We start from the raw sequence: 22,211 nt of genomic DNA, 5'->3' as shown, positions 1-22,211 counted from the left end.
AAATTGCTGAACAATTTTAAATTCAATTAAAAGATTTCCTAAATAAATTTTTATTTTACTTTGTTCCATTTTTTTAAATAAAATTTTTTACTTATTTTTTTCAATTAGAGATTGTCAGAAAGCAAAAAAAAATATATATATATATAAACTATATTTTGGCACTTTGGAATTATCCACGTCGAATACTTTAGCCAAAAACTATATTATCGCTAAAAGGTAACTTCTGTGCCAATAACCGCAAATTTTATCACTTTGTTTCAGCATTTCTTATTTTGTTTTATCCAATTTTATCATTTTTTTTTAAACTTTGTTTTTTATATGATAAACTTAATGTGTTTAGAATGTTTATTTTGGAAATCGCTTTTCTTTATGATGACGCCATAGGATTTGCGCATTTTCACAAGAATTGACAGGGATAATGCCTAAGTACCATATTGTGCTATGAAAACAAACTTAATTATGAATTGATAAATGCATTCACTCACTAAAGGTTTCCTTAACAATAAACTTAAAATAAAATCTGTTATTCATATTGATCAATACTGTTCATTAGATTTAATTTATTCACTAGGATTTCACTTAAACATTTCAATAAGCTAAAAAAAAATCTGCTATAGACATTTAGCAATATTATTCACTCACACATTAAGGGTTTCATTTAAACTTCCTATTACTGACATTGCTGGTAGCAGAACTTACAGAGTCATTTGTAGCACAAACCCCAAAAATTAAAAATTTTCTGCGATTTAGGTAGAGATTATTATTTTAAAAATGACACTTAAGTATAAAGCATAATTTGCAAATAAAAAATGCAGTACACTCTCGATATCTCAAAGTTCAAGGGATACTAAAATTATTTCAAGATTTCGAGATAACAAGTTCAGAACTAAATGTGTTCTAAAAAGTAAAAAAAAAAAACATTTTAAAATATTACTGTAAAAAGTGGTGAAACATACGAATAACTAGTATTAAATATGTATGTAATGATAGTTGATTGTAAGTCTAAATGCAACAATGATAATTTTATTTTCAAAAGTAAGACAAAAACAATTATGCATTAAAAGGTAAAAAATGGGCTTACAATTAACTTAAATTGTGACTTCTCAAAAAAAAAAATTATTTTTTATTTCGAAAAAAAATTCTGACATAGCAAGGTTTTGAGAAAAAATCCTTCGACATAGGAATTCAAAATAACAGTAGGTGGATATGTAATGCTAATGAGAAATTTTTCTTGACATAGCAAGGTTTTTGGGATATCAAAAGTATACTGTACAATTAAGTTTTATATAGAAACTTTATGTTTAAATTTAATTTGAATTTTATATACTTATACTTTAGTTTTGCCCAAAAGGAGAAAAATTTATGCTTATACTAAATCCAATAAAGAAATCAAAAAGAAAGAATAAACTTGCAGATGGTAACTTTTTTTTTTTTCATTTTAAAGGGAAAAATTAACATAAATGTAATTTATGATATTCTTATTTGTGCTCATTTAAGGTTCCTTTAATTGAAAGAAAGACAAATAAAATAATGACTAGAAAAATTAACATGAAGTAAGCATCTTTTTTTTGGTATCAAATTAAAAAAGGAAAGTAAAAAACAACTATTCCTTATTTTTGTTCATAAATATAGAAAAATATTTTCTTTTTCGCTCTATTTTTGATTTTTATTTGTTGTCAATTTTTTCCCCCCATTCGTTCTTGTTTTAATAAAAATGTGAGGTTGAAAATTATCTACAGATGCTGTGATAATCTTATTTGCCTTCTGCCAGACTAGAGGGTTTCTGCTACCGAGCTGACATTGATTAATATTAATGGCATAAAAATGATTAATTGTAAAAGCTTGCAATTAAAAAATTTTGTCTATACATCTGGTTCAAAAATTATCTCATTTAACATGAGCGGCATATGGAATAAAGACGATATGGATGCATAGAGATTTCGACTTATTGCATCATCTCTCAGAGCTTTCCAATGTTTGTGATGATCTAAGCTGGATATATTTCCATAGATTATTAGACTTTGGCGAGCTCTCGTTAGAGCCAGTTTTGTCTTAGAACAATCTGATGCAAAATCTTCAAGCTCATTTGAATCATTAGATTTGACACATGGGATGATTACAATATCTTTTTCTTTGGAAAGGAAATGGTCCACAGTATTAACCTCAACTTCTCTACAAAAATCGTTTTGAAACAAACAAGCATTGTAAATAGGAACTCTGTTTTTAGTGGATATCACACCAATGTTCGCTGAAGAAATTGCTTGCTTGATGATGGAACACAGATACGCGAGTGCCAACTGATCAGCTTCACTCTCGTCCGAGGACCCGATATACTGATCACTTATAACGTCTAAAACAAAATATGGCTTCAAGGGAGATAGCCTGTAGCGATCATCTACCTCTGGTGAAGTCTCCAGTGTGTTGTTGTAGAAATACACAGAAGGAAAACGGCAAATTTCAGAATGCATACGAAACTGTTTTTTCAATGAAAAAATGGGACTTTCAAGATTAAATTTATTAAAAAAAGAGTAAAATCTTTCAAACATAGATCGCTTCAGATCACATTTTGATTTCTGAGCTATTTTTGGAGTGTTTGGTAGGACATCCCCAAATAGTATTAGTTTGTTGATACCGATAGTCAAACACTGCAGCAGTTCCAACTCAGTACAATCTGATGCATTATCCACTATACAGCACGTAAAAGGCACGGCAACATTTTGAGTAGACATCAAATTCACAACACTTTTAATGCTGTTGCCCAAAGTTGTTAGCACAATGTCACACTCTTCCAATAAGTTGACCCTGTACTGCTTACACGCTCTGTGCATGCTGCAGTAGAGGTGAGAGCATACACTTCCAGAACATGCAGACAAGCAGGCTGCCTTGGATGCCTCTCGCAATTTCTTCTCATACTGATCTCTCATCAACTTGTGTTCTTCGGTTAGGGACAAAATTCTATCAACTTTCTCAAAACTCGAAGCTGTACCCAATTCCTGTCTCAGAACATTAATTTCAGAAGCCAAGCAATCCAGTTCTTTCTCCGAGGACAGCCTTTTTTGATTCAAATGCACAAAAGGTTTGTGCGATTTCAATTTGTGGTCAGCCATTGATTTGATTTGATGGGTCAGTGCCAGAAATCTATTAACTTTTTTAAAACTGGCAGCATTGCCTAAGTTTTGGTACAAGGCATTAATTTCAACTTCCAAGCAGTTCAGCTTCTCTTCTGAAGGTAAATCTTTTCGGCAATGATTTTTACACATCCTTGCAACCATTTCTTCTAGCACATATGCCTGCAATTTTTGGTGAACTGTTTTAGTGGTTCCTATTCTAATAACATTTAAAGATTTACATTTCCAAGTGTGGCGTTCATTTAGTTCAATAATCCTTAAGCCAATTTCATCTAAAGCAGAATCAGATGGAGCAGTCACTAAAATTTTTAATTTAAAAGTATTAAAAAAAAGCAATTTTTCCAACAGCTGCAGTACCGAGTGAGTTTTACCTGTGCCAGGTGCACCATGACACAAGAGCACCTTCAATGGTGAATAGAAATTCATTATTTCCTCCTTCATTCTGTTTATATATTCAGCTGAAGTTATATCTGGTGAATGTTGACACAAGAGAAAATTCTCCTCCTTAAGTTGCAAGACAATATTCTTAAATGGAGAAAATTGAAAAGTACACAATGCATCAGCCAATTGCAGATGATCCTTAATGTTACAAATCCCACGAGCCAATAATATTTGGTTTCCCAAACAAATCTCTTTCTTTACATAAATACTAAAATCCCATTTTTTAGCTTTTGGCACAATGGACAATGTTTTGGTTTTGTCCTTGAGTTCAAGAGCTTTGAACCTATTTATATACCCGAACATCTGAGTATTAATCTCACGTTCTTTGTCAAAGATATCTAGAAAAACTACCGTACCTTCCGATGGAGTGTAGGACTGACTGTCAGTAACATACGAACAGCACTGCAGCTCAACCATGTCATGTTTATCAATACAAAAAGTAGTCACACAATAAAAATCATGAGAAATTTTGTTAGTTGATTTATGTTCTGAGCATTTGAGCAACATATATTGCCATATATCCAAGACTATGGCGGAAGAAAATGCAGCAAAGTATGTGTCAAAATGATCGAATGTAAGGTCTAGGTGTCCTGAGCGGTTTGCCACAATAGGAAAAAAATCCTGTACCTCATTTAACCACCTGGGATTCCATTCCATGATTTTTTGAATGCAAGTCAAGGAGTTGTACTTGTGTGAAAATTCATAAGGTTTTTTGGCAGGAGCATTATTGGCTTCTGAGTTGCATGGAATGATGATGTCGGTGTTTTTTCCGATAGGCCCTATGTCAAAACCGTACATGCAATCATTATCCATATCGAAATTATCCATGATTAAAACTTCAGAAGATGAACTTTGACCAGCACTAGAGTACGAGTCATTTGAAAACTCTTGCTCTAACCAATCCTGAGTAGATTGTGATGGATACTTTGTAACATTGTTTTGAAAATTCATAAACGAGTTATTCAGTTTTGTGGAATTATATTGTTGATAAATAGGGAAACAGGACTTATTAGGAACCGTCTTTTTATATTCAACAATTGGTGACTTAGAAACTGTACAAGATGTTGGCAAACGTGTGGAACTATTATCACTTAGTAAATTTGTATAACTTTTATAAAAATTAGATCCTTTATTTACAATATCTTTTTGGCAAGTGGAGTTCGGATTTTGTACAGTAGGTAAATCAAGTAAGAAGTTCATTCGACTTGAAAAACGGTTAGCTCTTTTTGGATAAGAGTTTTTCCTCTTACTTTTTAAAGTTGTTTTTTGTGTGGAACCATTGTTATAAACCTCAGTTTCTCTTGAAGCACCATCTTCAGAGGAAAATTGATCTCTCTGTCTTTGAAAGCTATAAACTGGTGAAAAAAGATTTTCAGCAAAATTTAGTCTAACTTTAGATGCTTTCTTTCTCTTCTTAAAGATGTAGTTGGAAAAAGATGGTTTTCCATTAAGGCATTTTCTCTTGAAAGTATATGAATTATGATATTGAGAAGCAGTATGAGCTTGTTTTTTTAGCTTAGACAAAGCAGAATTTTTCTTCTGCTTTGATAAAGGTATTTTTGCAAAGTAACTGTTATTTTCAACATAAGCCGACGGTTGTCCGACACTTTTGTTACTCAAAACTAGAGTAGATGAATTTAAACCATCAGAGGTATGCGTATCAGTAATTCCCATTTGTTGCATTTCTGCGTTACCCTTTCGAATAGGTTTATAAATATCATTCCTCTTATAAGATTTATTTGAGTTGCGTTTACTCGATGGGGAAATCTTTTCAACGGCTTTGGCCACTAAACTGAAATTTTCTCTCTGAACTGTTTTCTTGAGCCTCTTTTCAATTGCAGCCCCATCTGTCAACAAAATGGGACTTTCTTTCTGAACTGTTTTACCAAGTTTTCGTTTAGAAGCAGAACCATCTCTCGATAAAGTAAGACCTTTAACCCGTACACTGTTATTGGCTTTTAGCGAAGAAAAATGTGTTGAGCATTTATTTTGCCCACTTTCATCAAGTCTCTTTTCCAAGCTAACAGATGAAGCTTTCTTTCTTCTTTCTTTTCTAAAGTTTTTGCATTTTCCTGAAACAATTGAGTTCAAGGGACCATTGCCAGAAACACAACTCAGTAACTTAGAATCATTTTGAAAAGTAGCTTTGACATCTGATGGTAGCTTAAACTCCTTTGAATCACAACGTGTCAGTAAAACAGTACATTTTTTTATCAAATAACTAGGATCGTGAATATTTTTAACATAACTTTCCTCATTATGGCACTTCTGTTTCAAGTCTAATCTCTCTAATAAGACTGAACAATTTTTTAAGTTGTGGGCTTCATAACAACTTTTATCTTTTATTGAAGATAAACATGTTTCTGATAAAGACTCAGTGTCACTATCATAGAGTTTATGCTGTACTAAGTCTCGCACAACTAATGCACAACCCTCACTACTTTCTGGATTTTTGTTTTTACATTTAATTTCAAGTGAATTAGGAGGATATAGCTGATTTTTGTACGAACTTAATGCCAAGTCACATTTTGTTGAATCAAAAAAAGGGTTATTGGTACTAATATCATTAGGAAAATCAATCGAAGCAATTTCAGATTTGATGGCAGATTGCAATAAAGGTATTTCGGTTATTTCACTAGGAGGCTCAGTAATAGAAAAAACTTCAGAAATAACACATGTTTGCTGCCCGGGAGATCCAATTAATTCATTAGAAATATAAGAAACCTCAGTTTTGATAACTGTTTGCAGTTTGGCAGTATCAATAAATTCATTAGGAAGATCAGAAACAGAATCATCATAAGCATTGAAATCTTTCATTGAAGAATCATCAACATTGATACCTTTGATTGAAGAATCATAAGCATCTATACCTTTGATTGCAGAATCATAAGCATTGATACCTTTGGTGCAAGAATCATAAGCATTGATATCTTTTTGCAACTCAGAGGCTTCAAGCATATTCAGTGAAGGAGGATTCTCACATTTCTCATTTTCTTTAGAACTTTGATTAATTTTTAGATTCTTATTTTTTGTTCCACTTAACTTAGAAATGTTAATTTTTTTTCTATCACTTCTTTTATGTTTCTTAACAGATGTTTTAGTCATCTTTGATTGATCAGAATATATATTAACAATTGTTTCATTGCAAGAAATATCATTTTTATTCTTTTCTGCAACTTTGTTAACTTCTACTGATTTCAAGCCTTCACATTTTTTCTTACAACTAGCATTAGCTTTCTTAGCAGATTTTTCTGATAGCTTCGATTGATCAGAAATTGATTTATTAATGGTGTCCTGATTACAAGGAATAACAGTAATCTCTGCAATTTCAGTTTTTGTTTCAATTGATCTAAAATTTTTGCATTTTTTCTTGCATTTAGTATCAGATATCGTGGCAGATGCTTCGGAGGATTTTGACTGGTCAGAAATTAATTCAGTTAAAACCCTATCATTAAAAAAATTATTACATGTAGAATCATAAGAAAAATCAATAACAAAATCGATGACATTCTTAAGAGGTGCACTACAACATTTTAAAGAATTAGTTTCTAAACATGAACACTCAGCTACATTAGTAGCGTTAAAATTTTTATTACAGTTTCTTTCAAGCCACACAGAAACTGAGGGAACTTTTTCATTGCTATTAAATCCAGTGCCATCTGAGTGTAAATTTAAAAAATTAGTATTTGGAATTGTATTAAATCTTTCAACACATGAAGAACTTTGATTTTTACTAATATTATTGATAGAATCACTCAGGGGGAAACCTTCATTAACATTAGCATCCATGATTGATACAGAACTGAAGCCTGCATTTAATGAAAGGTGATTTTGGATTCCTTCAATCTTATCTTTGGAAACACTCAGTGGTAGATCTTTATTAACCACAAGACTGTCAGAAAGCAAAAGATTCGTGTTTGAAACAGAACTAAAGCCAGTATCTGATGAAGCTTCACATTGAGCTCTCTTGATATTATCCCCAGAAACATTCAGTGGTAGGTCCTCGTTAATCCTTGGACTGTTGCTGACTGAAGCATCTGTGTTTGAAACAGAACTAAAGCCAGTATCTGATGAAACTTCACATTGAATTCTCTGGATGTTATCCCCAGAAACATTCAGTGGTAGGTCCTTATTAATCTTTGAAATGTTGGTGATCAAAGTATCTATGTTTGAAACAGAACTAAAGCCAGTATCTGATGAAACTTCACATTGAATTCTCTGGATGTTATCCCCAAAAACATTCAGTGGTAGGTCCTCGTTAATCTTTGGACTGTTGGTGATCAAAGTATCTATGTTTGAAACAGAACTAAAGGCAGCATCTGATGAAACTTCACATTGAATTCTCTGGATGTTATCCCCAGAAACAGTCAGGGGTAGATCCTCATTAATCTTTGAACTGTTGCTGACTGAAGCATCTGTGTTTGAAACAGAACTAAAGCCAGTATCTGATGACACTTCACATTGAATTCTCTGGACGTTATCCTCAGAAACATTCAGCGATAGGTCCTTATTAATCTTTGAACTGTTGCTGATTGAAGCATCTATGTTTGAAAAAGAACTAAAGCCAGTATCTGATGAAACTTCATTTAGGATTACTTTAATCTTTTCTGGAGTAAAAGTGGGATACAACTCTTTATTAACATTCAACCTATTAGTGTTTGAAATAAAATCAATTGATGTATCAGAAGAAAATTTATTTTGAAGTGCTGTAATCTTTACATTGGAAAAGCTTGATAATTTTTCATTACCCTTATCATTGTTAACAGCCAAAACAGTGTCTGAAATAGAATTAAAGCATAGGACAGGTGAAAACCCAATTTGAAGTTTTGCATTCTTTTCTTCAGCCAAAATGGGTTGCAATTTTTCAATATTTTCAGAACTTTTAACAATTAAAACATCACTTGAAGTGCAGCATGTATTAAATGAAACTTCATCGTGGATTACAGAGGTCTTTCCTCCAGTAAAACTTAGAGCGGATTCTTTCTTGAAATTAGAGCAGTTCGAAATTTGAACTTCAGTATTTGAAATAGGAGTAAAACATGCATTAGAGGAAACTTCGTCGTGTATTATTGCAATATCATCTTCAGCTAAATTGGACAGCCCTTTGTTAATCTTAGGACTTCTAGGAAGCAGAATATCATTGCTTGAAATAGAAATAAAACAGGCACTAGAGGAAACTTCATCTTGAACTAATGCAATATCTTTTTCAGCTGAACTGGACAGTTCTTCATTGACCTTAGGGCTTTCAGTAAATAAAACATTGTTTGAAATAGAAGTAAAACATGCCTTAGAAGATATTTCATCTTGAATTACAGCAATACCATTTTCTACTGAATTGGACAGCCCTCTATTAACCTTAGGGTTTTCAGGAAGCAGATCATTGCTTGAAATAGATATAAAACATGCATTAGAGGAAACTTCATCTTGAACTAATGCAATATCTTTTTCAGTCGAATTGGATCGTTTTTCATTAATCTTGTGGCTTTCAGCAATAAAAACATCATTGTTTGAAATATAAGTAAAACATGCATTAGAGGATATTTCATCTTGAATTACAGCAATACCATTTTCAATTGAATTGGACAGATCTCTACTAACCTTAGGGCTTTCAGGAAGCAGATCATTGCTTGAAATAGATATAAAACATGCATTAGAGGAAAATTCATCTTGAACTAATGCGATTTCTTTTTCAGATGAACTGAACAGTTCTTCATTGACCTTAGGACTTTCAGCAATGAAAACATCACTGTTTGTAATAGAAGTAGAACATGCATTAGAAGATATTGTATCTTGAATTACAGTTATATCATTTTCTTTTTCAATTGAATTAGATAGCCCTCTATTAACCTTAGGGATTTCAGGAAGCTGAAGATCATTGTTTGGAATAGAAATAAAACATGCATTGCAGGAAACTTCATCTTGAATTACTGGAATCTCCCCTCGAGCAAAATTAAAGGGCAATTTTTTGTAAGTGTTAGATAAAATATCATCATTTGAATGGGAATTTAAGCATACATCGGATGAAACATCATTTTGAATTTCGGTTCTTTTCTCCCCTGAAATGGGTAGAAAATGAACAGATTTTACATCAGAGTGACATTTAATTACTTTCTTTTGTATTACAGAATCAAAGCTGGTTTCAGATTTTTGTTTCTCAGATGTGTTGAAGCTCAAAGAATTTAAATAGGGATTTCCGCATGTTTCAGATAAATCTTTTATGTTGACTTTGTTTAGTTTCTTTCCCACAGAATTCGGTTGAACAAATATGCGTTCTTCATCCGACTCACATTTAATCTCTTTATTCTCTAATAAGTTAAGATTAATTTTTGTATCAAGATGTTTTGTATTATGGGCAACAAAATTATGTACAGTTTCTTCAAACTGAAGTAATGAATTATAAATTTTTGGTAATGCTACTGTAGGCTCAGAAACTTCTGTGGTATCATTACAGTTGTCTTTTCGTATATTAAAGCCAATGCTTGAAAGAGACAAAGATTTAGGTAAAACACTTCTATTAGTATTATCATTGAAAATGCAATTTTTTGGCAGACCTGTTTTGGAATCCAAGTGATTCAAAGATATTTCTGGCAACGTAGAAGATAAATTTATATTCTCATTTCGATTCGAAGAAAAAAATTTTGGTGAGAGACACTTTTTGGATTCCTTTCCATTCTCACATATGTCTGACACTGTTTTGTTTTTTTCCACCACCAAAACATCACTTTCATTTAAATCTTCTTTCTTTATAGACAGCTTCGATTTCAAAACACAAATGAATCCATCTTTAATGGAAGATAAATAGACAGGAATTCCAAAACCAATGGTGTCTCCAACTCTCAATTTTCGCAAACCGTTCTTGTTCTCAACTCTCTGAGCATTTACATAAAGGCAATTAAGACTTCCCAAATCTTTAATGTGCCATTCTCCGTTGATGTTGTGAAAGGAGGCATGTCTCCGTGACACTAAGCTATGAGAAGAGAGTGATACCACAGTCTTTCTTCCAACAATCACTTCATTTCCATCTAAGCGAATGATGATGGGATGTGGATTGTCCGGATCAATTTGTTCTAGAGTGTATTCCATGGCAGTCGGTTATCGCCTGTGGTAACAAGAAAAACAAATATAAACATTTAAAACCAGTGTGATGTTAACAATTGAAATGTTCAACTCTGACTAATAGGGTCTAAAAAGCCCCAAGCCTTTTTTAAAAAATCTACTAACTCGGTAGGAATTTTTATTTTTGTGGGAGGGACTTTAAGATTTTACCTAAACCACTTTTTAGGCTTAAATTCTTAAATTTTATTTCACAAGAGAAAAATTTTAATTTTATAGAAAACTTTCATTACAAAATAATAATTTACAAACTAATTAGAATAAAAAAATAATATAGTACCGTCTTTTCATCTGAATACAGTAGAAAACCATTTATCCGGTATCCAGATAACCGGGAAAAATTTTGCTCGATTTTCCCGCCATTTTAATCTAGAACGAAAAAAGCGGAAATTGGACTCATCCTTGAAGTTGAGTAGAGGAAAAATGTAAGGAAGGGGAAAAAATTTTTCCCCGTTTTCCCAGAGAAACGTCATTTCCTCCGTGACCTTGAAGGCAGGGAAGGGAGAAATGCTTTATTTTTTTCTTTAGGCCGTCAATCAAACTCTAGGGTGTGGCATGCTGATTTCGTTTTCTGCCTGATTTACGAGGGGGGTGGGGAAAATGCATTGCAAGCATATCAGTGAACAGAAAAAGAAAAGAGAAAAATATATTTATTTGAGATCGACTAATAAAAATAAAATCTTTTTCTTTTGAATAAATTCTCATTCTTTGGAAGTGCGGTATCAATTGCAAGTTTTTCTTGGTGTGGAATCACATCTGCTGTAATTAAAAATCTTGTTTTTATCAACAAAAAAAAATAAAATAAAAGGAGAATTGTTTATTAATTTAAACATAGGATTATTTTATGAAGCAGATTACAGTTTTGTTTTTCTGATTCCACTACGTTTGATTTTTTTTCTTTTCGCAATAAATTTCGCACTCAATAAATTAATTCTTTTTATTCATAAATTTTATCATTAGGTTTTTTTTTTTTTTTTTTTTTTTTTTTGAATTCCGTTGATCTTGCCTTGTTCCGGGTTTTAATATTTATGCTACTGCCTTTTTTAACTATCGTTTCGGTTCGATAATTTTCAAGTGTTTTTATTTAGATTAATAAGTTTTCTTTTTATTTTATCGTTTCTCCCCGTATAATTAGGTATGAAATATATTGCGTTATTTAATCATTGGTTTTGTTTATATTATTTAATTTAGGAATTGTAATTATTTTTAAAAAATAAATATGAGAATTTTGTATTTTTTAAACTTGATTTTCTTGTCTAAACTTGCAAATTTTTTTATTCTTTTAAATGTTATATTTCTACCATTTTTTTTTTCTTTTTAAAGTTAGGAGTACCTTTTTTTTTTCTCTTACTTTATGCATTACACTTTTTCCTTGTACTTCGGGTTTGATAAAACATCGATTAACGACACTTTTTGGTCGATCCAGAAAAACGGGAAATTCAGATATCCGGGACAGCGATGGTCCCGAGCATCCCGGATAATTGGTTCTCAACTGTATTAATAAAGGATTCACAATTTAATTACTTTCATAACTAAATATATAAGCATATTATTGGGGTCAGAGAAATATGCTGTTTTTGTGGTTATATATATATACACTTGAATAATATTTCAGTAACATAATTATAAATATTTGTCTAAACAATTTCCATAATACTTATTTTGTTTAGCGAATAGGACCTAACTAATAACTTAACTGGAATCAGGGTAAAGAAAATTTACCCGACTCTTTTAAAATCATCTCTGGATTCACAGCCCTATGTACAACAAATTTTTATTTTTAATCAAGGCTGCTATAACATATGTTTTAACTGTATAGAAATAACCGTGATTGTAACTGTGAGGTAATTGATGCATTGATGTTTTGGATTGCTTGGAGGAGGTCGAAGTTCATGTTCAGTGCTTGTTCTCTTCTGGTCGAGTATGTTGCCGTGTAATTTAAAATGGTTAATAAATATCTCTTTAATTAAACTCCAAGCTTTACATTTCATAGTGTAAATAAAGAAAGAGCTGTAAAGTCCGAAGAAAAAAAATTGCAAGAGTTGGAGAACTTTGCTTCATTTCTAGCTTCAAGTTGAAAATTTGTTTTACTTTGATTATTTTAAAATGAAAACTCCAAAATTATTCCTTCAAAATACTACAATTGTTATCTCCCTATAAAAGACAGAACAAACATCAAAACGTTTCTGAGTTTTCCATGAATTTTAGTTCATACTATTTTATAAGAATTATGAAAAATGACACCAGCATTATAGAGGACCATACCATATTAAAGTATATTTTATTTCACATGTTTTCTTTCTTTATATCATCCCAATTTGTTGTGCATTATAGGGTTAAATCATTCGTAATTTAACTTCGTTTTATGATACAAAATGAAAAATGCAGAAAACTCCTTATCATTTATATATTTATATTTAGAAAATTGCCAAAAACTTTTTACTTTTAAAAGATATTCAAATCAGATTTGTTTCATAAGTTATCAAATAAGATTCATATAAAATTCTTTAATATCTCCCCCCCCCCCCCAATCATGAAAAAATATTTTTAAATGAATTTCCCGTACGCAGAATATGAAAGGATTACTTTACATTGTTGATATTCAGCTTAGTTTTTAACATTTTTTTAAAAGACTTTTAAAATGATATGTTAGACATTAAAAATCACTCCAAAAATTGTCTTTAATTTCATTGAATATTTCTACAGCTATAGTAAAAATTTAAAAAAATTTAAAGCTAAAAATTCTTTATATATATACACATATAAATGTACATACAGGGAAACCCCTGGGGAGCGACCACTCAACCTTCGTATCTCGAATTTCTTATAATAGAGCGCAAATGTCCAAACAACATAACACTCTTTATCGGCAGAACTTTCAGACGAAGATGAATTTCATGAACCCACAGAAAGTAGAGATGAAAAGGTTGGGGGTGTTTCTTGAAATTTTGATCACTGTCCCCTGCACCTCCTTAACTTGAAAAAAATATAATGATTCTGTCAGTAAGTGAGGGGTTGATGAGTAGGACAGAGTGACCACCACGGGTTAGCTTTTCAACATAGATAAGAAAGCTAGGAATAAAAATTCATTTTTAGCTCAAAATTACAACCAATGAATCGAAGGAAAATTATGAATTTTGAAGTGAACTATAGAAAACAGTTGGCACTCAAACTTATAGATATCATCGATGAAAAAAGTTTTACTTCCAAAAGTAAATGTGTTCAATGCTATCAGAATGACTGTTCTGCTTGGAAAAATGTGTCTCTAAAAGTTATCCAAAATGATTTTAAAATGGCTTGTTTTAAGAATAGCTGTTAAGATGAAGAACAAGAGGTTGAAGGCAACAATAAAGAAGAAGAAACTGTTGACGCTGAAAATACAGTTTTGGATTTGCAAGAATGGAATGCAATATAATCGGGATTTAATGTTGAAATTAATTTTGAAGATTTTTAGAAGTAGACAACTACCTGGCAACATTCGGAACATTGACAGATAGTGTCAAATATAATGTCAAAGACAAATCATAGATAATGTCAAAGGAATATCAGATGAAGAAGTTGAAAATCATATTTATGAACCAAAAGTGAGAGCAAAAAAAGCTGTAAAATTCTTACAAACTTTTTATTAATCCTAAGAAAATATTGGCTATGGGGGATTTGCTGCTCTTCCAAATGGTAAAAAAATTATCGAAACAAAAAAGTTTAGACGTCGAAAATCTTTGAAAAATTATTTTAAGCGTTAAATGTACGTTACATTTTTTTTATGTAAATAGATGTGTGTTGTATAATTAATTTACAGAAATGCCTGTATTTTTCTACTAAAAACAAGTACAGCACTTTTAATAGAATTTCTTAATTTATTTTAATTTTTTAAAGTACCTGTATAACTCGAAACCTCTTTGTCTAAAATTTTTTGTCTTTCCCGTGAGATTCGAGATAAACAGGTTCGACAGTAAAACGTTTAAACAATAAGGAGAAAAAAAATAGCAGTACATATTTACATAAAAAAAAGTTGAAAAACAAAAAAGATATGAAAACTGAAATCTTCCACACATGACATTGCATTGATAAGTTTAATATTGAATAAAATTTTGGAAGAAAAAAAAATAATGTGTCTTGATAATGTTACAAGCTTTCATTCAGCTTGGTTTAATATTTACCAATGTATGCTATACTATTTTTTTTTTTTTTTTAATATGTGCATTGTTTTTGATTGATTGAATGATAAGTGTTTAGTTTAAAGGCATTTCTCAATAAACGTGCTGCAAATTTGGTAAAATTAATTTTAAAAATTTGTCAATTAATGCAATGCAAACTTTAAAATAGTAACCAGAACAAATTAGTTAAAAAATTTAAGGAGTTATGGGGCTCATAAGCAGGGAATGAAACTAAGGATATTTGAAATAGAAAAACATTTTATTCTGGAATTAATTTTCAATCATTTCTTATGAATTTGGCATATCTCTAAAGCTGCACCCATGAACAGATTATCTTCTTGCTCTCCCATCTAACTATGCCACTGACATTTCTATCTTTTTTTTCCCATTATTTTTCAATTTACAATTCAAACAAACAGACAATTTACAATTCAAACAAACAGACAATTTACAATATAAGTTGAAATTTAAGACAGAAAAATTACCATTAAAAAGAGTCTTTGATAAGACGAGGATCCTTCCAATGGTTATTTTAGAAAAAATTTGAAATGAGTCAGGAGCATTATGTTACATCATCAGTCCTAGAATAAAAATAAATCTTATTTTAAACAACAATTACCTATTATATTAAATTATACCACATGAATAACAAGGACGCGCAACAATTTTGAAAATTATGCAATAGAATCGCAAATTATCTTTACTTGCTGGTTATAGAGACAGTGAAACCAAATTTACTATAATATACCAAATATTTATTTTTATGAATAAGAATATTATATTTACATTTTTTAAAATTACATGACTGTTATATGTAGAATTTCTTTAATTTTTGTAAACATATATTAGCTTAAATATTGGTTTCCAGCCTGCATTTTTACTTCAGCATTTAAACTATGAGCATAGCAAGCTTAAATTAGATCAGGGGTCTGTCCAGACATTTTGTGAAAGGTCTGTTTTTCGTGAAATTGTGAAAAAATTACTCACATTCTTTCAACCAGGGTCCGCTTTTATGAATTTGTGCAAATAGGGTCCGTTATTGCAAAAAAAAAACTTTTTCGAGGAGTTTTTAAATTGTAAAGATATACAAGATTATGCTCGACACTGTAAAATTATAATTAAAAAAATTAAATTTTAAAAAATGAACAACAATTGCTGCTTCTAAATTAAAGATGCAACATACAAATATTTGGTATTCAGCCTATACTGCTGAGCGCAGAATATTCATTTCGGACGAATAATGGAAGAATCATCTGCCGAAGACAAAACTTAATTCGTTTACATCCATCTTTCTTGTTTTCTGCCCAGGAAAGGGTTTATTCGATTAACAAAATAATAATGAAGATAAACAAATTTGTGAAGGGTCCGATTATAAGAAAAATCCTTTTGTGAAGGGTCCGTTTTTAAGTTAAAATATTTTGTGAAGGGTCCGTTTTTATGAAAAGATATTTTGTGAAGGGTCCGTTAACGGACCCAAATTTCTTCTTAACAGACCCCTGTAGATATTTAATTTTTTTCAAGCTATCAACATCTTCTATTTTTTTTTTAAATTTGTAACAATGCTATTTTCATGACAATGCAACATTTAAAAAATTTGTTTTTAAATATTATATAAGAACAACTCAATATAGAGGGATCAGCTATCACAAAATTATAAAATAAAATAAACAGTATTAGCAATGTGAAACAAAAATGCCACAGCAATCAATGTAGCCTTTCAAAAGATGTAAAGGAAAGTTTAATCAGTAACACAGGATTTCAACAATGAAATTTCGCATTTTTGATATTGCATCTGACTGACATGATACCCAAAAGTGGAGATTATTTACATACCACATTGAAAATTAGAAAACCACAATAAAAAACACAATCTTAATCAGTGTTCCCATTCTTGAAACAATAGTACAGACTTTAGTTTTAATATATATTGAGAAGAGATACAAGGCTTAGTTCAAAATTTGAGGAAAGTATCTTTTTATACTTCATGCTTTTACAGTACTCTTACATGAGTTTTCTGATATCAATACTTATTAAATTGAGATATGATAATCAAAAAAAAAACTGTATATTGTGATGAAATATTTTATCATTTTTGTAAATATTTTTACAGGATTCCTACACTATTTTGAGAAAACAATATCCTGACTTTTGCAGGTTTTTCCTGACCTTTAAAATAAAATTCCTGACCCACCTTTTCCCACTCCAACAAAACTTTTAATATTGCAGTTTCAATTAGTTATAATATGCTACTCAGTCATAAGTATCATAGATTGAATAGGATAAACACTTATACATTAAAGTGGAATTGCGTAATAGCACTTTATATCCCAAATTATATTTTCAGAAAACTTGTGAAACATATTTTTAATTATCATTAGATTAAACTTTTAGTGTGTTTTTGTAGTATTTAAATAACTATTTAAATAAAAGATCAAGATAATCTGTTGGATTATGGAAATATTATTTTACTTAATGTTAAGTGGAACCAAATGCATGAGTGTCGTCAGGATATAAAAATCTGCGAGATATGCATCAGTTTCCTCAAATAATATTTACTCTTAAAAAATACAACAATTGTTACATTAAAATATTAATTTTTAAAAATCACAATTTCACTTAAAACTGACTTTTCTTTTAAAAGATAATATTGAAATATAAAGGGGAAAAAAGTCAAGAAAAGTTAATTACATACAAATATAAATTCAGATAGAAAAATTATGCAAGTTGTGAGAAAAATAAAATCAAAAATATCTTTTTTTTCGAGTACAGTAGGGAACCGATTATCTGGAACGATCGGGACCATCGCTATTTCGGATAACTGATTTTTCCGGTTTTCTGAATCGATACAAAAAGCCGTTTTTTTTTGTTAGACCCAACTAAAAAAAACAGAAATAGTTGGAAATAAATTTATAAAGAAGAAAAAACGATGAAGTAATACACTAATGATTATTTCCAAAATGATGGTAAGGTGTCTTTCAAAAAAGAAAGAAAAATCCTAAAATCTTATGAGGATAAAAAAAAAAAATTAAAAAATGGCGGGGAAATTTATCGAATTTCGTTCCGGTTTTTTGGTTTTCCGGTTTTCTGATTTCCGGATAACGGGTTCTGTACTGTATTTTTAAATTTATTTCAGTAATACTGTAAGCTTGCGGAGAAACTCAGGGGCTCCTATGTCATATAATATTTCTCAACATATTTTGTTGTTGGACAATTTCTGAATCAAGAACATCCAGTTCTGTTGCAGCAGTTTTCGTCAATTTAGATTTTCTTAATTTCAAATCATCGATCTTTTCTTTTATTAGTTTTCTAGAAATTTCAGCTTTTTAATTCCTTCATTTTTTTTTTCTGGCTTCTAATGCATGTCTCCATCTTGTTCTAGATCCTTTTACAGCATCTAGCATTTTTTCATTAATGTCTATGTTTTTTATTCCATTTATAAATGAAACATAATCATACACACGCCTTTGTGAAATAATAGAGTCTTCATTGAGGTTTTCAACCAATAAGTTTTTATTGACTGAAAATCCCCTCCATCGACTGCTGCGTTACCATGCGAGAGGATAAGAACAATTTTTATAACCTCCCACAAATATTCACATATTTTTCTCCATGCAAATATTTCGAAAAAAAATTATCTAATCTCTTTTGCTGTGGATTAAACTCTAAGAAACTCTTTTGCTCTTCTTTTTTTTTTTGGCAGCATCACAAATCAGTAAAAATTCGTTTTTTGACTTTTTTGCTGTTGTTTCAGCTACTATTGTCTGTAAACCAGTTATTGACATAAAGAGCAATAAATCTAGCAACTCTATCAAAAATTCCTTTGCTATAGGATAAACAGGAGGAAAATTGCTAACAGGACAGGTTCTACCAGGGAAAGAGGAATGTTATGAGGAAATTACATATTTTGAACAACAGAATTTTTCCTTGAAACTTTATTTTTGCCTGTCAGTCTTTGATTGAAATATAGTTTTTTTTTTATTTTCCTAACTTTATGAATATGTAAGAAAAATCCTGACTTTTTAGCTTAATTTTAGAATAGCCTGACTTTTGCAGGTTTTCCTGACAGTGTAGGAACCCTGTTTTAGCTTATCATAATATATGCATAATTTATGAAAATATATAATTTTAAAAATTTCTTTCCACCAACTTCAAATTAATCCATGTATATGAAGTGAGAAAGTGGTCGTTAATGGAGGTGGGTCATTCTTAAAAGGATTACCTCCATTGACTTCAAAATGCTATCAAAGATAAATGATTATTCGCAAATGATTTTAATTTTAGTCAGTGTTATTTACTTATTGTAGAAATCTCACTCGTGTTGGCATCATGAAAACCAGATGAAGGAATAAAACATAAAGCAAATAAAAATGACCCCTAATTGAGTAAAAACAAATGTACCAATTATGAAAGATATAATCGTTTTAAATAAGTAAACAATTATGTTTCTTGCCTAAGTTTGCATTTAATTTTATATCAGAAATATTACCTTAAAAAAGTGAGAAATTTGTTTGCTTGAAATGCTTAAGGTTTTTTTTCTAATTTAACTTTTAAAAATAAATCATTAATAGCATCTTCTTTAGCGCACTATGACTGTAACATGAGGTTGTTGATCACTTTCAGATATCATCAAAAAGTGATCTCTGAATAAGTGCCACTCAAAATATTTTGAATCTATTCATTGGTTTCGTTAATATTTGTTGTTTTGATAATTTTTTGTGTTTCCTTATTTGATCTTGGTGCAGAGATTTTCCTGGTGGCTGGGAGAAGTTTCAAAGGCTTTCATCAACACAAAGTCTATGGAAAAAATTTCCTTTCTTTCCAAAAAGTGGTCCCCGACACAGACGTGGCGTTTCCTGGAGGTTTCACTGGATGAGTTTCCGATGAAAGGCGTGCCCTTTTTTTTCATAAAATATCTAGTTATAATTCAACAAATGTGTAACTACATTAAATTAGGGTCAATGGCCTAAATCAAATTGGTTATGAAATTTATATAGTATTTAAAGAGCATGTCACTACTTTATATGTAAATTACACCTAAAAAAAATAATTTTTTTCCCCCAATTCTTTTCCACAACATTAATTTAGACTTCAGAAAATAATGTTTCAGAAAATATTTCTAACAAGGAATCTAATTGAGATAGATCAAATAAAAGTTTTGCATGTAATTAAATAGTTTTGTTGTTTGCGAAAAAAGGGGACGCATTTTTAAATTTATCAGGATGTCCCCTAAGAGCAGTTTCCGTATCGTGATCTGTGTCAGAATAAGCACAAAGTCTTGCCAACTTCCAGGCAGCAACCCGTGGAAAAAAATTCACAGAAAGATACCAACTCAAAAGGTAAAACTCGTAGCCATCCTCAGGCAAACATATGCAAAATTTTTCATTAAAAAAAATAGAAAGTTCAGAACTATAAAGCACCTTGGCAATTGTAGTTGGTGCGATAAATCATGATTCAGAAATATCCCTGTCCCCTTCAGCCTTCCGAATGTTGGATATTCATTGCAGAAGGGAGCCAACTCAAAGGGAATAACTCGTATACACCCAAGGGGAGGCCTCTACATGATATATATATTTTTATTTAAAACATACGAGTTTAAAATCCATTTGTGACCGTGGAAATTGTAGTTCAGACAACAGATTATAAAACAGAAATATCCCTTTCCCCTCAATAATAAATAAATAAAAAAGATTTCCATTTTATTAGTATTATTAAAACTAAAATAATAGTTGCCCTATATTTTTGATTTCATAAATTCAACTTAAAAATTCATTGAGCAGATAAGAAATCTCTCAAATAAAATAAAACAATCTAAAAAGTATAAATTTTCTCTTCTTCTAAAAACTTTAATATCTATTTTATAATTGATTATTGTATATGTAAGAGCCTATTTGATTGAAATTTACAATAAATACTTAATGCATTATAATTTGAGACTCAGTGGAGGTTTTTGACTGTTTTAACTCATCAAAAATCCAATTTCATTTAGAGATTACAATTTAATGCAGATTATGGAAAATTAATACTTATTATTGGATAAAGAACTTGTTTATGAAACTTTTCCAATTATTATTATTTCGATTTACGGTTCTCAATAAGAGCAAACAAGAAATCAGTTTTCAAGATTAGTAAACAATAATATGCGTTTCATGTTTTCTTCAATCACTGCACTTGGTTTATTTTGTTGTTGAAAGCTACAATAAAACTAAATAGATACTTAAATTTATACAAAGCAGAAAAAAAATTAAAAAACCTTAACGTAGAACTTATTTTTCATCTTTTATCAAACCAGAAATTAAGCATATTTTTTACTTCAGGCCTCGCGCTCTTTCGTAGTTATTGTAGTAAATAAGTTAGACGAGCTCTATGCGTTAGCTTATAGCTTTATTTTGAGAACGATTTGTGACGTGAAAGAATTTGTAAAGGATTGGAGATTTGGCGATCGAAATGGGCTGCAGGTGGCGTAGAGCAGAACTCTCTTCCTATGGCAACACTTCACATGCTTTCCCCATTAGCGTGTGGAAAGTCATAGAGGAAGGAAGTACGTTAGTTTCTCTCTTGATTTTCACATAGATTAAAATCTTTTAAGTTGGAAAACTATATGGAACTGAAAATTACGTTAAACATAGTTCTAAAAAAAAGTATCACGGGAATTTTAAAAAATATTTTTATTAAATAAAAAGGAAAAATATTAAGAAAAGGGAAAATATCGTAGTGCATTCCTATACAACTGAAGAGAGGAGGAGAGGGAGGGAGAAGGGCTAAAGCAGTGGTCGGCAAACTTATTAGCCAAAGAGCCAAATATGAACATTACAACAATTTTAAAAAAAATTGGGAGCCAAATGTGCTTGTTTAGTAAACTTTTATTACACTAAATGAGTAGTACACTAAATAAAACTAAATTCCATACTTAATAAATATTTATTAATGCGAACAATGTGCTTGCATCTCCTTGGAAAGTTTGAGTAAGTCAGGTTTGTATGTTATTGTTTTTAATTTTAGGCATGATTCCAAGTTCTCATCAGACGACTTCTCAGTTTACTCTTGATAATGTTCATGCTTGAAAAAGAATGTTCGCATATATATGTAGAACCGAAAAGGGAAAGAACAGCAAACGCGAGCTTTTTTAGCTGATCGTAAGAGTCAGGAATACCATTCCAAGCGTTGAAAATGATCATGTCTTCCTTCTCCAGGTCATTCAAAGCAGACCACTTGCGTTGTGAACTAAGATCAAATTTTTTCTTCTCCAATATTTCCAATTCATCACAAAGACGTTCGAATTTAGAGCGCCATATCTCCTTGTTTTTTTAAATCCAGCAATTGTATTTAAGAGCTACCAATTTCAATTTCAAAAGGAGAAAATTTCAACTCGGTT

At 30.7% G+C, this 22,211-nt stretch overlaps 1 protein-coding gene across 1 annotated transcript; it reads right to left on the bottom strand.

Moving 5' to 3' along the window:
* Positions 1–1,613: 1,613 nt before the first annotated feature.
* LOC107438900 (uncharacterized) lies at positions 1,614–21,226 on the bottom strand. The gene is made up of 3 exons (XM_016051313.3): positions 21,090–21,226; positions 15,325–15,420; positions 1,614–10,668 (listed from the first exon to the last, which is right to left on the bottom strand). The coding sequence occupies exon 3, from the start codon at positions 10,650–10,652 to the stop codon at positions 1,863–1,865; it is 8,790 nt and encodes a 2,929-aa protein (XP_015906799.2). The 5' UTR covers positions 10,653–10,668; positions 15,325–15,420; positions 21,090–21,226; the 3' UTR covers positions 1,614–1,862.
* Positions 21,227–22,211: the final 985 nt, after the last annotated feature.

This window comes from Parasteatoda tepidariorum, chromosome 4 (assembly GCF_982258835.1).
Source record: "Parasteatoda tepidariorum strain Cologne lab strain chromosome 4, Ptep-v5.0, whole genome shotgun sequence".
NCBI lineage: Eukaryota > Metazoa > Arthropoda > Arachnida > Araneae > Theridiidae > Parasteatoda > Parasteatoda tepidariorum.
This window is presented reverse-complemented; position numbering and strand designations above follow the sequence as displayed.

Bases quoted from the DNA above. Each gene is read 5' to 3' on its own strand.
- LOC107438900 (XM_016051313.3), bottom strand. From the start codon at position 10,652: ATGGAATACACTCTAGAACAAATTGATCCGGACAATCCACATCCCATC.